A 17,212-nucleotide genomic window follows, 5' to 3' on the forward strand; every position below is an offset into this window, starting at 1 on the left:
GGGGTCAAAAAAGCACTCCCACATTACCCCTGACTTGAAATCCCTGAATTAGTTGCCGTTTGAAGCCAGAATACATCTGAAAATCGCCTGCATGACACACAAGGCGGTACACCTAAACTCACCCGGCTACCTTGCTCAGAAATTGACAATCTCTGGGGGAATCAGAAACACGAGAGGCGCAAACAATCTTCTGCTGAAACCTCGAAGATTCCGGAAGGAGAAAACATACAAGCGCTCTTTCTCAGGAATGGCGCCCAGGATTTGGAACACACTCCCGCCTGAAACCAGGCTTATATCCTCCACTACACTCTTCAAAAAAGAAGTAAAGGCTATCCTCATGGCTAAATTCACCTGTACTACTATCTCGAACCCTATCAACACCCTGCAATGATCTGTATTACTTGCTTGACCCCTTATCTATTTGTACGAGCTGTCCTATCACCCACTTGATTGCTTTGCAGTCACCCAATTGTATTATTTGTACTGTATGATCTACTGATTTACTTATTTGACTTTGTTCCCTCATGTACCCTTCTGTACTGTGTGAACTATCGATCTACCTATTTGACTTTGTTCCCTCATGTACCCGTCTATGTAAAGCGCTCTGATATCTGCGAAGATCTTGTTCGCGCTATATAAAACTCTGAAAATAAATAAAATAAAATAAATATCTTAATTGAAAAGTCAATAATGAAATGATCGGACCAAATAACAGGAGAGGAGGAGTGGTGAGTGATGCAGTTAAGATTCGAGATAAGGGGATCTAACAAATTGCCGGCTTTGTGGGTAGGGCCAGAGTTGAGTAGGTGGAGATCCAAGGCGGCTAAATCCAGTAATAGGCGCGTGCTAATAGGACACGATGCTTGATTAAAATGAATATTTAGATCACCCACTATAAGGAAATTAGTGGATTGTAGTATCAAAGGGGCAATAAGCTCTGGGAGAGCAGAAGCCCATGTAGAGGCCGAACCAGGGGGACGGTAAATGAGGGTTCCTGTCAGAGTGAAGTGGGGAGAGAGAAGAAGTTTGAAGAGATCTGCTTCGCAATTAGGAAAATCTAGGTCTTCCCATTTGCAGGAGAAATCTCTTTTAAAGATAACAGCAATACCTCCGCCCTCCTTGAGAGCACGGTTTCTCCCCACAAAGGTGTAATTGTTGGGGAGAGCCATGGCGATGTTAGGGCCGGAGCTCTCGTTAAGCCATTTTTCTGTTACAAACATGGCTGCCGGGCTGGATGACTCAAGGAGGTCAAAGATATCTCTCTTATGCTTAGAGAGAGATCGGCAATTAATGCTGATAAAATTCAAATCAGGGCAGGTTTTGAGCTTAGAAGAGGAGACCTGATGCGTGGTAGGCGAAGTGACCCAGAAAGTGGATGAGAAGGTATCTGTAACCGAGGTAACAGAGTCTAGCGTAAGAGCACATGTAGGACATTTTAACGGCGCATCTTGACAATTCAGGCTAGGGGCAAAAGTACAGGAAGGTAGCTGTAGACTCAATAGGGCCGTGCGTGAGTATGTAATGTGATCTGGGGCAGAAGGAATGGCCCCTGGCCCCGTCCTGGCGCGGACGGGCGCAGAAGGGCAGGACTTTGGCACGACTTCGCGCTGAAGTCGGCGCTCCTGCTGCGCTTCCGCCATTGCATCATTAAATACCCAGTGGAGAGAAACTCACTAGCCGAAGTCGGCGCTCCTGCTGCGCTTCCGCCATTGCATCATTAAATACCCAGTGGAGAGAAACTCACTATCCCGCTAACCTGCCAATTGGCCAGCAGGGCGGAAGTGAGGATGTGGGGCCGGAATGAGGAAGTCGCGCTCGTGTGGCCCTGCCGCTGCAAACGGCACAAGCCGTGGCGGATCGGTGCCAGGAGCGGAATACAAAATTAGGCTGAGGAGAGAGCGTTGCGCCGAGGAGCGGCGTTCAGATACAGGTATATTGTTCTTAAAATCAACAATGATACAAATTATACATTGCGCTAAGAAGCGGCAAAATAGAGTGTAGAACACAGAGCAATATTATTAAAAGCTTTAAAATTGTGAACAATGAATGCGCAGAGCCTCAACGGCCTGTCTTACCAGCTGTCAGCCCCAACTGAAGGCTACGCTGGACTTAAATAGCAAAGACTATTCCACTCACTAGCCCGCTAACCTGCCAATTGGCCAGCAGGGCGGAAGTGAGGATGTGGGGCCGGAATGAGGAAGTCGCGCTCGTGTGGCCCCGCCGCTGCAAACGGCACAAGCCGTGGCCGATCGGTGCCAGGAGCGGAATACAAAATTAGGCTGAGGAGAGAGCGTTGCGCCGAGGAGCGGCGTTCAGATACAGGTATATTGTTCTTAAAATCAACAATGATACAAATAATACATTGCGCTAAGAAGCGGAAAAATAGAGTGTAGAACACAGAGCAATATTATTAAAAGCTTTAAAATTGTGAACAATTAATGCGCAGAGCCTCAGCGGCCTGTCTTACCAGCTGTCAGCTGTAATTACCCCCCATGTGGTCTCCTCTGCATTACCCTCTCTTCCTTCACTTTCATCCCCACTTCTCCTTGTGCCTCTAGTTTGGTATCATGATGAACCAAACCTTTCCCACCTTTATTCCTATAAATAGCGCTACTACTATATCTATCTACTCTTACTGTCAGCCTATTTGTTGCACCACTCTTGGACTTGTTTGCTGTGACAGAAACATGAATGCCTCAAATGAATACGGGTTCAACCCAAAACAATGCTCTCTTTGCCCCGGCCCTCCCATCAAACACACAAACCATCTGGGGTCAATGGAAGAATTTGTAGCCTGTAGCAGCCTTCCTGCACTCACTGCCCTTTGTCCTCTCATAGATCTTCCCAGCTTTAAATTCAAATTCTCCATCTTCTCTGGCTCTGCCTTCCTGGGTTTTCTCATTACATATGAACCCACTGGTCCCCAAATCATGGTTTTCAGTGAGACCTCAACTTCATTATCTTCCTCTTTGTATCAACAATCATTCAGGTCTTCCTTTAAAACTTCGACCTACATCCCACCTGCCCTATATGGTCTCCTTTTTCCTTCTTCTCAAGAATTCCTTTGCTTCACTTTTCTTACTTCTTTTCATTCTCACTCACTTTCTATGATTCCTCCAACAGAGCACTCTCTCGAGCCACTTTCTTGCTTGTTTTATCAACTCTCCTCCACCTTCTCCCAGACCTAACTTCTCCCTCTATCGTTTATGTCAGTATTATTCCATTATTCTGCCTACTTCTTTCCTCTGTTGTTGACGCTTCTCGTTGAATTCTCTCAGACCCTCCTCTACCTTTGAATACTCACTACAAACCAGGCTCAGTTCTGTCATTTACACACACCATTTCCATTCTCAATAAGTGGAAAGTGCCTGGAGAGATCTGCTTCCGAAGGGGAGTTTTTTGCTGATTTCTTCACGTACACTCCACTACTCTCAAAAGAATCAAACAACTATTCTTTTTGTCCTAGATCTTATCAACTTCATCAGCTGTTTCCCATCATCAATCTGTTCTCTCCCGCTCCTCCTTCCCCCTTCCTTCTCTGCCTCTAGACTCTTTTTTTCTATTCTTTCAAAACTGACTTCTCATCTTCTTGTCCTCCTTCCTTTCTTTCTTTCCTTATGTCTTTCTTCCAGACTCTGATATCTTGTTCCCTCCCTTTTTACTGTAGTATCAATTCTTTACCAATATCAATTGATCGATTGTTTGCTGCTTCCAATATCCCATTTATGCTCTCCTAACTCAATAGCTCTTTTTCAGAGGTATGTTTTACCTCGGCAGGTATTAGGAGGAGGAACCTGGGTTACAGCCGAAGTTATTCCCTCAGCCTATACATGTATGCTACTCTTGGTTCCGATGCCCACAGCTCAGGAGATCTGGGAGGTCATGTGAAGCCTGCACCCTACTTTGGGGATAACTGAACAAAGGTTCCTGAGCACTCCACCTACTAAGCCAGTTTCTCCTCTGCCCTAAAATGTATAAATGTACAATGATCAGCTGGGGGGGAGTAACAATATATTCAAAAGAAACTGCTACGCAGTTGAACATACCATGATTACATTTATTGATCAACGGTTCAAGGAAACTATTCTTTCAAATTTATAAATGAGATAAATAGATACACATTCGTATATCACTTTGATCATTCTTTAACTTCAACACCAATGATAGTTCTCTTGTTACAGAGAGAGTGCCATTAGACTCCATAGTTCATAATTCACAATTCTTCCAATTCATAGTCTTATTTCCAATTAATTAAAAAAAATGCTGTGTATAAAATCAGTTAATCACAATCAGACTGCCAAGATGTGTTTTGCAGTTACATCGCCGCTCAACTGGAAGTTAGACAATAAATTGGAAGAATTGTAAATTATGAACTATGCAGTCTAGTGAATCTGGACAAACCAGACAAAGACATGGCTGGGAGAGGCTTTCCAGAAATTACATTTTTTGCTTAATTACATATATTACCTGCTATTCAAATATGAATGAAACCAAAGATACTGTACTAGTGGTGCCTTACATCTGCTAGTAATGCTTTTACTACTTTACTTTACGGTGAAGTAGTGTGGCTCACTGGTTAGAGGCGGCAGACCCGAGAGCAGAGGACGGCCCGGGACCAGGGTTCGATTCCCGGCGCGGCAGGTTTCTGGACCAGGGTCAGCGGACTCGATAATTCTCTCGCCTCGGTGCCCACTCTGATCAGCGATCACACTCGGCAACTCTGGGCATTAGCTTGCCTCATCCTCACTAACGGCCCCACCAGACCGCTGGGGATGCCTGGTCTCACCCTGGAGATACCCATTAAGGGACCATCTCTCAGGGAAGCCAGGAAGGGTTTCGCAGCGGTCGAAGCGCCTTGGGACCCTACGGGTAAGTAGCGCGCTATATAAATGCCAATACATACATACATACTCAATGCTAATTATTTAGAACATTATACCCCTAGATAGGTGCTGGCCTTCTGAAGGTGCAGGAGAAAGAGCCGGATGACTCGAGGCCCAAGGAGTAGCTACTAAAAGAGATGGGCCTTAGATGTCTTATGTACGCTAATGTAGGCCTGAACTGCTCTTATTGAGGATGGAAACCTGTACCAAAGATTGTACATTAAATCTGCATCTTCCCCTCGTTCCAAGTTTGTGGGAAGGTACAATCAAGTGGTCAAGGACCCCACTGCAATGAAGGTTGGTAGGGTGCAGGGTAGGGAAGGTTTACTTCAAAATTCATTTAAAAAGCATGGAAACAAGTTTAAAGTGAATCACTGCCTTGAACAGGCAAACAGTGCCGTCTTCCTGTGAATCTCTGAGCTACGTTCATGTTTCAAGAGACCCACTGACTGAACAAGGTGTACAATGAAACTGCACCATGGATACCCAGTTTACTGTTAAGCAACGTTTCTAGCTAAATTTTATAAATGCTGATGTTGGGGAAAAAAAGAGACATAGGCACCCTGTCACATAGTGCATTATATTAGTTACTGCAGTAGTAGACGGTTGCTTCAAAATCTAATGCATGTTTTTCTGGCCCTATCAGGTTGCAGTTCAGTTATCTAACAAAACAGTATCAGAATAGTGCCACTTTTTGCGGAGTGATACTGAGCAGAGGTGCATTGTTAGATCAGCAGCAGTAGCCAATTCTGGACAATGTTTGTCAATAGAAGGGATTTACCAAAATGCAGTGGGAGCGTTACATCCTGAAGTGCAATGAAGCATTCCATGCCAAAAACATAAATGCTGTATTGGAGTCATTTGACTGCACAACTTGTTGGCCTTCTGGTTTTTAACAACATTTTAAGTATATCAAGGTGGTTTGGGGGGGTGTAATAAAAAAAATGCTGGATTGGTCAGCACTTTTATTTCAACAAACACTTGTGTGGCATGTTCACGGACCTCACACACTATTTCAACAGTATGCAGAATGCCATGTAATTGAGAAAGTGCTTTAAAAAAGTTAGGAGAGTGTTGGACTCTAAAAGTGACAACAAATTGCAGAATTGTAGAAGTGTACCCTTAAAGATTGATAACAGAGGAAGGGCAGAACCATGAGAACAAACTAGTTGAAGACTCCGCCACCATTTTCAATCACTTCAGAAGGATGTCATGAGACATGGGGCCACATGCAGCTGAAAAGCTGAGCATGACCAAGTGATCTCCCAAATCTTTTTCTGCTATTTCTACGGCATCATTCTATAAATCCTATAAGTATGTATTATAGCCTAGCATGAAATCTGACTCGACAAGTAAAATGCATCAATGGTTGTCTAAGAAGTTACTTACATAAGCCACAATCTTTTCCAATATTTTTGCAAGGACATGTAGCCTCATAGACAGATTGTACAAATTCAGCAAGATGTCTACAATAGAGATGTATACACCAGTCCAAGACTCTTTGGCACTCAGGACCACACCAAAGCTGCTCCAATTTAGGAAGGAGTCGAAGACGCACCTTTTTGAGGAAACCACGTCACAATGTGAGAACTGTAAACCTCTGCACCCAAAACTCAGGAGCCTCTGCCATAAATAGTTGACCCAAATTTTGCCTCTGATCCAGCACAGCGCTTTCCTGCCTTTTAGCTAGGTTCACACTATACAAGTACCTTACACATAAATATATACATTCAAGTCATTGTGACTTGACAATGAGGCCGCATTTGATGATTCTAAGGGCAATCTAGCTGCCCCCAACCAGAGACAGCCTGAGCGCTACCTACCAGTGTCTGGACGTAGAACTGGTCTTGAACCTAATCAACATCTACATCCACCCATATTTTTCTACAACTCATTCTGTCTGGTCTCCCTGCCAATTGTGGTAATCGCTCCAAGTTCCCTAAAAGTTGCTTTATTTTCAACTATCCCTGATTTGGCCATATCCCCATCATTAGATACAGTGTCTTCCGAAGTCTCAAAAGATTTTATTTTAAATATTGTTGCACCATTTTCGAATCCATGCATGGCCGTAGCCTTGGTCTATTTATTCTTTTGTTCACCTCATGCATTCTTCTCTCAGTCCCTCGCCTTTGCTTCTACTCTCTTGTTCATCTACTCTATATCACAGCTCTCGTCTTGCTTCTTCGATGTTCTTGCCTTATCCTCAAAAGCAGTCCTACCCCTAGATATTCATCTTTCTACCACCATCTCCGTTTTTTAAAACTAAAACATACCCTTTTACCTCTATTTCATGATATCCCAGCCCAATGAGCTTATCCATGAATTTCTTCCCATGATAATCCCTAACCCCACATAATCTACTTCATGCAGTATTTTTTAAATCAACAAAGCCATTCGTTCCATGGTCACTCACCCTTCTGCTGTAGACAACAATGATATTTTGTTAAACCCTGTGAGGGCGCACTTTAACAGCTACATTAATCTCTAAATCTAGCTTGGACACTGTAATTAAGGGCAGGGTGGTTATGTGCACGCTGGGCTAGCTGCATTACAAACTAAATTTTTTTTACTTCTTTGTTTGCAATCACATACCTTTCTTTTATAACATTGAACGTTTTTCTACATTTCTCTACTGCCTGGGTGCTCAATTATTTGTTAATAAATGTACTCTCTTGTGCCTTTTGCCATAAACTGATTATTGGTGAAGCTTGGTTTCCAGTGTGCGTTTTACACTTAATTTTTACGAGCCATCTAGTTGCCCATGCATTTGGCTAGTTATTAATTGCACTAGCCCTACTTTTTACTTCACGCTGCAGAGTCATAATTGATTCTTTACATTTCCAAATAGTAAAATGAATGTTAATTAAAATTCATGAAGATATGTATTGCATGCCTCTTCTTTTTTTATTAATTGCCCGATTAAAGCTTCATACTTTGTGTTACTAAGTTTAGAGCAATTTTCTAATTTATGTTTTTTAGAACCGTTATATTAATTCCTGTGCATATAATGCTTAGTAATTAGGCAAGCTTCATTATGCTGAATAAATCTAATGCCACGTGGATATGGAATAAACAACTAACGTATTTCTCCACTTGTAAATGTAAAAAAAATATGTAAATTGATACTTGTATAGCGCACTACTCACCCGCAAGGGTCTCAAGGCGCTTGTACGAATACCGCTGTGGAACCCATCCTGGCTTTCCCTGTGAGGCCTCCACTCCTGGGCACCCCCAAGGTGGAGGCCAGGCATCCTTAGCGTTGTGGGGCCGTTGTGGAGATTAAGCAAGCTATTGCCCAGAGTTGCAGAGTGGGACTCCATGATTGGAATAGGCACCAAGGCAAGAATTATCAGGTCCGTGGAATTTTTGAGCCCAAGACCCGCAGAGGCGTGGAATTAAACCCTGGTCCCGGGCTTGACCTCTGCATCAGGGTCTGCCGCACTAATCATTGAGCCACACTTCTCCACTGGAATCAATAACTGTCAAAACCCCTTCAATACTTAGTGTCAGTATCCAGAGATAAATACTGTGTGATTCAAATCAACTATATAAAGATTTCTGGATCATTAGATATAAGAAATATAAAGTGAATATGGCATTTATAAATATATGTTGCCATAAATAAATAAATACAAGCTTAAAGTGAATAGGGGGAGGGGCTAAAAGAAAGGTTACTTACTAGGGATTGAGGGACATGCCAGAAAGAAGAGGTTAGAAGGTTATTGAGGTGTTGAAATGAGAGTACATGAAAAGTGTTAAGTGGGCCGGAGGTAGATCAGACATTCTTTGGGGTGGTGACGGAGGAGGTACAGCAGAACAAAGGGAAGAAAACGCACAAGGCATATATATTTCATAGGCACACATTGGTTATTAAATCCAAATATGCTAACAATAATATAAACCATATTAAAACTAGAGCCACGAGTCCTAGCCTGTAATTAGAAAGTGCCTGTCATGCAACCACTGACAAAGTAGGATCGACACACTCCAAACAGGTAGGAAAAACAGAAGGTAATAACTCACTGGTGCCATCTGCTGCAAGCAACTGCTTTAAAGTATCCGGTTTACAGCCACAAATTTGGGAGACGGCGTATTTCTTGAGGTCCAGCTCGTACACCTGCACCTCCCAGTCATCTCCAAGGGTCAACAGCCTTGGACTGGCAATCGCACTCGCACTTTCCATCGGTTTTTCCCAAATGAATCTAGAAGGGAAAGAAATACGAACGCTGATTTTCCTGTCAGTGACATACACGATCAGGGCCAGCAACAGATGTACCCTGAAGAGACATCAAAGATGTAGCAGGTTGTACGTCCATAAAAGGGGGAGATATTGGCAAAGAGTGTCCTGTGTTAAGGAAGACCGAGTGAAGGGCACATTCCATCTCTAGCTCCTACACCCACAATTCTAATCCTTGACATAAGACATGCTACCCACGAATAAGGCATGCACCAGTTCCTCCACTGTGCTCATAGTACTCTGCAAGCATACAGAACACTAAAGAAAACAGAGCCACCCCAGTACAGATCACAGTGCAGAGGAAAACAATAAGAGTCAATCCCGCTGGATGAGAATATGGATCTTTACAAAGACCTCCTTTGCTTCAGTTGGAGCAGCACAACATGGACCTTTACAATGACCTCCTTTGCTTCAGTTGGAGCAGCACAACATGGACCTTTACAAAGACTTCCTTTGCTTCAGTTGGAGCAGCACAACATGGACCTTTGCAGAGATTGCCTTTGCTTTGATTGGATGTGAAAACATAGAGCATCTATCACATCAGTCACAACAGAGGAGTTCCAGGCTGATGGAATGTGCAAAAAAACATTTACTTAAGGCAAGGACATTCTAAATAAGATCAAAACCCCGACTAAATACATATAAAAGGCCATTTATACAGAAGACACCGGAACCTAAATTGTTAGTTGGCACTATAAATAACAGGCGTTAGTAAATCTGAAAACAATGGTGCTCATTTTATGGACCCCCAGAACAATGGAAGTTTTCCTCAGCCGTGCTGGGATGTAACACTGAGAATAGAAGGTTACTCAGAGATGTCTACAGAGAGTCTGTATCTCACCAGCTAAGAAATTAAAAAGAACGAACTACCTGCCAATATGGTAACTGGGAATGATGAACAGGTCATAATGTGCTTGGAAAAGAAAGGAAAAAATCAAACTCATGTTGGTGCATTCATGCAGGTCAGTAGCTTTTCCATTTTGTGACTCAGAAACATACTGTTGTGTAGTTCCTAGGAATCCCCAGAACCGGCGTGTTTTGGTTGACCTAAACTGAGGGGTTGGTGTCCCAACCGCTTCCGGACACCCCCACAGGATGTCAGTCGTTAGACTAGCTAGCTCTACATTGCCACTACCACCCCCCTGTATCTTACAGTGAAGTAGGTAGTCTCTGGTAACCACTGAACATGACAACCCTGATTCCTCAAGGATCGTGGAAAACAGTACAGTACTTTTCGCCCAGTCACTCATGCTTACTTACTCTCAGAAAATACACCGGATGGTGATTGACACTGGACCAATAAATACTTATTGAAACGTCCTAGTCTTGTGTAAAACATATGTGCTGCGACTATCAAGAGACAAAAGCATACAAAAGAGTTTGCTAGTACCAATATAGTAAATACTAGATACATTTCTACTATAGTGCTAATAAGATGAACATAAGCAGTTCAGATAAGAACAGGAGCACTTGCATATTCCTAAAATGTGTGCCCTAAGTAATATGCCTAAATGTACCTAGCCTAGCCTAGATTTGTAGGCGCAACCTGTATATGAGTAAGAGGCCAAGAAACCCCTAGGGAGGAACCAGTCCCCTTACCGGATGGTTGAGAACGAAGAACCCCGTCTCTGCGTCGAGGATGACACCCCGCAAGGGATGTCAGACCGCTGAGTATCGAAGATTCAGCATGCAGGACCCCGTGTCAGCTTGGAAGGAACTCTCCTCTGATTTGTAAGGGGGAGTGAGGGTCTTTTATACTGGAGTGGTCACTCCAGGGTTTCTTCTAGAATCAATATGTTTTGATTACAACCATAAATGTGTTGGAAACAATCATTAATGTTTTTCTGAGCAAATGCGATCATGCACAGCTGGCTGTTGGCCAAGGATGAAAAAAGTGGTGACCCTTATACAGAATAATTATACTGTGCCTGAGGACATGTTTATGCATGTCAGGTACAGGAATTATGATAGAGTACAGAGAGCCTGGTTTTGAAGAGACAGTAGCAAGCTACTAGGTAAAAGGTCACCTGTTTAGAATTTCTAATGTCGTGTGGATAGGACAATGTATGTAAAATGGTGTGTACAGGACAGGACCCTAAAGGACATGACAAGACAACACAACTGAACCTGCTCATCATAAACACAAAGATAGAGAGTTAACTGCAATGGACCAGACCGATAAGTTCTATCTTTCAATATACACTACACATTGGTCTTCTATGTGAACCACTAAAGCAGACTTACTGTTGGAAGTGTCCCTCGATGTATAACTCCTGGGTCTCCACCCCTCCTGAAGGTAAGATGGTGATGTGAAGACTCCCATTTGAGCAAAGGATGCAGAGGGTGAGGTCCTGTCTCCCAATGAGAGCTGCCCTGGCAGGCACCCGGATGTCTCTCTCCTGAAGCAAACCCGGTGCGGGGACCAGGAGCACACATAGCTCCTTTGATGTGCTTTCCATCCTGTCTCCAAGCGAGGCGCGAAACACCACTCCAGACCCTTCATCATCCATTCAAAACTTTAAATATCAAAACAGGAAATGCCATGTTAACACAGATATACCACTGTTACTAAATATTAAAATGATCCCCACAAGATCTCTATTTCTTTTTTGCGAGTGAAATCAAAAGACTATCTACAACTAGCTTCTATTCCCAGATGTACACAGAGCCCTTGCCAGTGCAGTGCCAGTGCCAAGCGTTTCCTTTGTGCAATTTCAGTGTGCTGCTGAACTCAACAATGGTGGACAGTGTACAAAGTTTTTCAGGTTGGCAGTGCAAGAAGCTGGCAGGGGTGGCCCTAAACATTTGACAATGGTGGTTAATAAGATACTGGAGCGAGAAGCAAACAATGAAGGCCAGTCAGTGGGTGCCACTGCTACAAGCTGATATGCCTACCCAGATGAAATGGCGGTGGGGATGACTGTAGCCATAAGACATAGTAAAATCCTATTTGATACATTTTCAGTGGCTGCGAAAGAAGAGACAATTTTTTTTAAAATATATTTTTATTGGCATTTTGCAACAAACTTTAATCGGTACAGATGAACATTGTGTCAGATAGCATACATGGGCATTCCAGTCTTGTACATAAGCACTGAATCTCTTACATTAGACAGCAATGCTTGCTTTACATGCTTTAGTTACATATTATACAGGTGCACCTTGCCTCTCATAGTTCCCTTACTTTGGACTTTATTACTCTGATAGTGTTTCCTCCTGAGAAGTGAGAAATCTTGAAGACGAAAACATGATCCAGAAAGGAACACAGGCTTACTTACTCAAGGGGCCTGCCAGGTAATCCTCATAAAAAAGATAAGACAGTCTAGATATGTTTGGGTTGTGAAGACATGCAAGAGCCCAACAGGACAATAACAAGCATTGGCATAGCCAATAGGTCTCGCCTTTGGGACCTTGTAAGTACAAAAAAAACGGAAGTGTAAGACTTCACGTTTACATTTAATGTTTGATAATTAGCTAAATTCGAACACCTCCAAAGTATATTTCCTTACAACTGCTGCTTGTGAAACCTTTAGAGAATCAGAAATAATCAGAAATCTGGGGGTCGTTTTTAATTAACAGCTTCCCTGTGCATCTGTAGTGTAGTTCCTATTTTCCCAATAGGCCCTGCGCATTGGAATAACATAAACAGTAGTATGGACGTAGAAGTGCGGATCTTCCAGGTCTCCACTGACTAAACTTAATTGGGTTTGTTACCAACTAGCTCAGAGGTCACTGGAAACTTTCTTGACTGAATAGGAAGTGATCAGCTTCCTTGGTACAGACAAGAAGGGATTCAGTTTTCCAACAACCGCATAAACATGACAACTTTGCTCCTTAGAATAACTCTCTAGAGTCGTGTGAAACAATAGACAGTTATTTTACTCAGTCAGTTTTGTGCAGATTACTTTCACCAATATGCAGAGAATAGAGAGACGGGCCTTTTCAATAAAAAGGTATTATTTATTGAACAGTCTTTCTTCTCATACAAGAGAAATGAATTGCCACAATTGCAAGACTTGTTATAATAAAAAGTGCGTACAGTAAGATGAGGATTGCGAAATAATACTGTAAAAGCATCGATATGGTTTCTTAGCCATACAATGGTTTAAAATGAATAAAACATATATACATTCATATATACATTAGGCTAACGTACTCAACTGGTGCTTCTAACTACGCCTAACCCAGTGTACCTGACCTAAGCCTAATACTTGGGAGGGAGTAAGTAAGTAGCAGCTTTATTTAAGTTGGTTTTGCCAAGGTTTGCTTCAAGAATTCTCTCTACGGGTTTAGTCAACACCATACCTCTGGAATAGAATGTTGGAGGTCTTGTATGTCCTTCCAGGACTCAATATCCCAGTCACTCGCAAGAGTAGGCTGGAAACGCCGGAGCTGGATTTCTCGGCAGGAGAAAAGACAGCGTCTCTCTCAGCACGTCAAGGAAGAGGAGGGGCAGTGTCCGCGGGCAGCTTGCATCTGCTGGGCTCTGAAGGGGACAGCTGTTCTGCTCCTATGTGCACCACACCATCGCTCGCTGATGTCGTTAAGGCAGCGATAGCATCAGTATCAGCGTAGCAGCGATAGCTTCAGCGTTTGCTTAAGGCAACGTTGGTAATATTTATACCTGAAAGGTGCCTTGTTTGACGTAAGTTTTTGGACATAAGACGTCAATAAAGATGTCACTAGGAAGTGATCGTCTCTCAGTGCTAATTAGAGTTCTATTACTAATCAAAACATAGCAAGCGGGGCTTTCCCAGGTTGCTGAGTTTTTATCTTGTTGAAGAACTCGGAGTGTAATCTAGGAATCTTAGATAGTGGCTTCTGCTGTGTCATTTGCTCTAATGAGCTGCAGAGGAAGCTACAGAGGAAGTGATTCTGAAATGTGGCTCTGATCGTGTGAGGCCAGAGACGAGTTTCTGAATATTGCATTTGATCGGTTATGCCAATATAGGGGTACAAAGGGATTATAGCCGTATAGGGGCATAAGGTCACAGTATTGATCGGGGTCCTAGATTAGAACGAGACACCCACTCCACGAATTAATGTCCATCAATTTACTAAAACTATATAGCAAAAGATGCATGTGTAACATTACCCACCCCAAAATACATATATGCATTTGAAATGGCGCATTTGAAATACGTGGTCATTTTGGTACTGTACGTCATTAAGCATAGAAATCATCCAAAATTATAGCATATGTAATCAATGAACGATTTTGCGAAAAAAATTACACATGAAATATCTCTTAATATAGAAAAGAAGGGCGAGATAATTTCATCACATATAAATGCATATAAATGCATTTGTTATAAAATGTGCTAGAGGCTGATGTAAAGTTATTATGTCTCTAGATTTACCTAAAAATAGAAGCTTCTGTTCTTTATGAATAGGTCTACTTTAAGCAAAAAATGTTCGTGCCAGAAAAGATAAAAAGTGTTCAATTCAAAAAAATTCTTGTTGAACGGGGGAATAGAGTTCCAACGCTTTTCAGCAGTTTTTGTTGATCAAAACTGAAGGCCGAATTCAGAGTTCATGGGAACACTGTGTGTCGGAATGTTTCTCTAAAGTTATTATTTCTGTTCGGGGGAGAACATCATATCAGACAGGCTCTCAAAAAATTGGTCTACAAAATCAGGTAACAATTCGACTGAGTTCGATAGTGCTGTAACTTGGCAGGTGTGAGAACGATTGCTATCATCAAAGTCTGGATCAGTAATGCTCACAGAAGGTAGTACCTGGGTGATGTTGCTTTTATTTTTCGCTCCACTGTCACCACCTAGTCGTAGCACAGGAGTCTCAACGAATGCCGTCATCAGGATTGGTAGCCGCTGGGGACAACACAATGCGTGAGCCGTTATCGGACTTAGCAAAGTATTGATATCCATTGGTACAGCTGATGGAAGTGCAAGACAGATGTCCAACACGCACTCATCTCCGCATAGCATACATCGAAGCACAGGTAAGATGCATGATTGCCATATAGGTCTGAATGAAAGAAACCAGGTCATGTTTAGATCTCTCAGCCTGGCCAATCCAAGGACTCTAGTTATTCTGTCCCGGTAGCGGATTGCTAGGATCGTTTCTTCCATCCTTGTAGGAGTCATGTCTGAGCTTTGGCTTGCCATATCGGAGCAGGAGGGTCAAAAATAAAATCCCTCCTACAAGTCCCAAAATAAGGGGTATGCCGCCAAAGACTGAATGTACAAAATTAGGAATGATTCCCAGAATTGCTCTGAATGGTGTTAGCAGTCCCGTAAAAACAGTCTTAAATATGCCTGGGATGCCTATGGCACTAGACATCTTAAGGAGTTAGCTAAGCATTTCTGTGAAATGCACGGGGCAATTTGTTGATAAAAGGTCATGTATCTCCGTAGCCGTCCTTGCAACTAGGAGATCATACGTCTCTTTTGATGACGTGATGGGCACTGTTGTCTGCAAAAGCACAGACTTCATTCTGCTTAAAGTATCAATTTGTATAGAAGAGAAATTCAAACGAGGCCAAATGGGAGTCTCAGTGTCTCCAGGGCCGTTTGGAAACAATGCTTGCATACAGCATTTGACCATGGATGTTATGCTTACGAGATAGGCTTTTCCTGGCAAAAGGCCACAACAGCTGTGATCCGTTATTAGAATGTAACTCCCATTTGCGAGTTGCATAAAGAAAGGCTCTATCTGCGTTGCAGGTGTGACATGTTGGTGGCATGAAAGGTTGTTAGAATTTCCTTCAAAGGCTCCGTGTAAATTAATACCCTGGCACAAAAGTATACCGTTTAGTGAATGTTTACAGTTTTCACCACTAAGAAATACATTTTTGTTGCTGTCACTATAGCATGTGTGTGTGTATGGTAATTTCCATGTTGACTTAATGTATCCTTTACCCAATCGTTCATACTGGCCAGTAGGTATGTATTCAAGGCATTTCTTAAATCGGAAAGTTGTTATCGGAATTGTGATAATCCCGTGTATTATCCATTCAATGACAGGACTTTCTGACATTGTCAAAGGTAATCTCTCAAGTTTTTCGATGCTCAGGATTGTATAGTCTGCTCCTTTCTGTGCCAAGCTGATTTGTTTATCAGTAAGGTTAAAGATGGAAAACAATGACGTTGTGTTGATTACACGCCAAGGCACATAGCCTGAACGAAGATTTTGCAGCGTCCAGCCTAACTGTACAATAGAACGCAATTGCGACAGGCCATGCTGTAACATTAGCAAGTCTTTGTCTATTATATCAATGGCAGATGATACAATACTGTCCAGTGAATATATTCTGGAGGACAGAGTCATTAACCCATTGTCCACAACAGAAAGTGATTTTTCCAAATTAATACGATCCATTTCTCATATTTTTTCAGCTGTTTTTGTGTGACTTTCCAAGCCTCGTTGTATACCGCATAGATACTGGTCGCTATGAAACGCTTTTGACACTGTTTGCGTGGTCCCAGAATGAAATCGCGCAAATCAGCACCATCTTTAAGTAAAGACAAGTGTTGCTTAATTTCAGCCAGTGTGGATGATTCTAGCCATTCAAGGCACAGCTTCCCTACACTGTATGATGTTACTATCCCTGGATGTTGGCTCTGGGAGTATCTAGGGTCTTGCCTGGTCATTGTTAACCCCTGTGTTTTATTCAGGAATCTATCTTGACAGTTGTTTGTGTCAGTAGGCCAGATTAACCACTTTTTCCAATCAGGATGTGTTCTGTTTAAATGTAAAATTTTGGGTACGTCTATCTCAATATCTGTGGTTGCATTATCAGGTATTGGCTTTGGAATAGACAGTTTGTAAGGTCTTTGATCTTAGCTAGGCCAAGACAGGTTGTTTGTTGAATAGTTTCATTTAAAAACATTATTTGCTCTGGGATCATGCAGGCTCGAAATAGTGCTTCTAGGCCTTGTACCTGCCAATCTTTTGTACCCCAGATTGTTTTTGTTTCAATGTTATTTTTCCAATAATCAAAACCAAATGTCATAATTTTTTCATAAAATGCTTCTGAATATATCAATTTAGTATTTGTCAGCATTGTTTTCAACCCTGTTTTATCTAACAGTTTATAATAAAACGTTTCTGCATCACTGGTGTTAAACCC

At 42.3% G+C, this 17,212-nt stretch overlaps 1 protein-coding gene across 2 annotated transcripts in view; it reads right to left on the reverse strand.

The window, feature by feature from the left end:
- Positions 1-17,212, reverse strand: part of SPG11 (SPG11 vesicle trafficking associated, spatacsin) — a 639,585-nt gene that overhangs the window by 611,516 nt on the left and 10,857 nt on the right. For both annotated transcript variants that reach the window (XM_086957913.1, XM_086957912.1), the window contains exons 2-3: positions 11,365-11,636; positions 8,907-9,085 (exon numbers count right to left, since the gene is read on the reverse strand). In XM_086957913.1, the coding sequence (XP_086814039.1) occupies positions 8,907-9,085; positions 11,365-11,630 (445 nt within the window). In that variant the 5' untranslated portion in view covers positions 11,631-11,636. The remainder of the gene's footprint in view (positions 1-8,906; positions 9,086-11,364; positions 11,637-17,212) is intronic.

Source organism: Lissotriton vulgaris, chromosome 2_1 (genome assembly GCF_964263255.1).
Source record: "Lissotriton vulgaris chromosome 2_1, aLisVul1.2, whole genome shotgun sequence".
NCBI lineage: Eukaryota > Metazoa > Chordata > Amphibia > Caudata > Salamandridae > Lissotriton > Lissotriton vulgaris.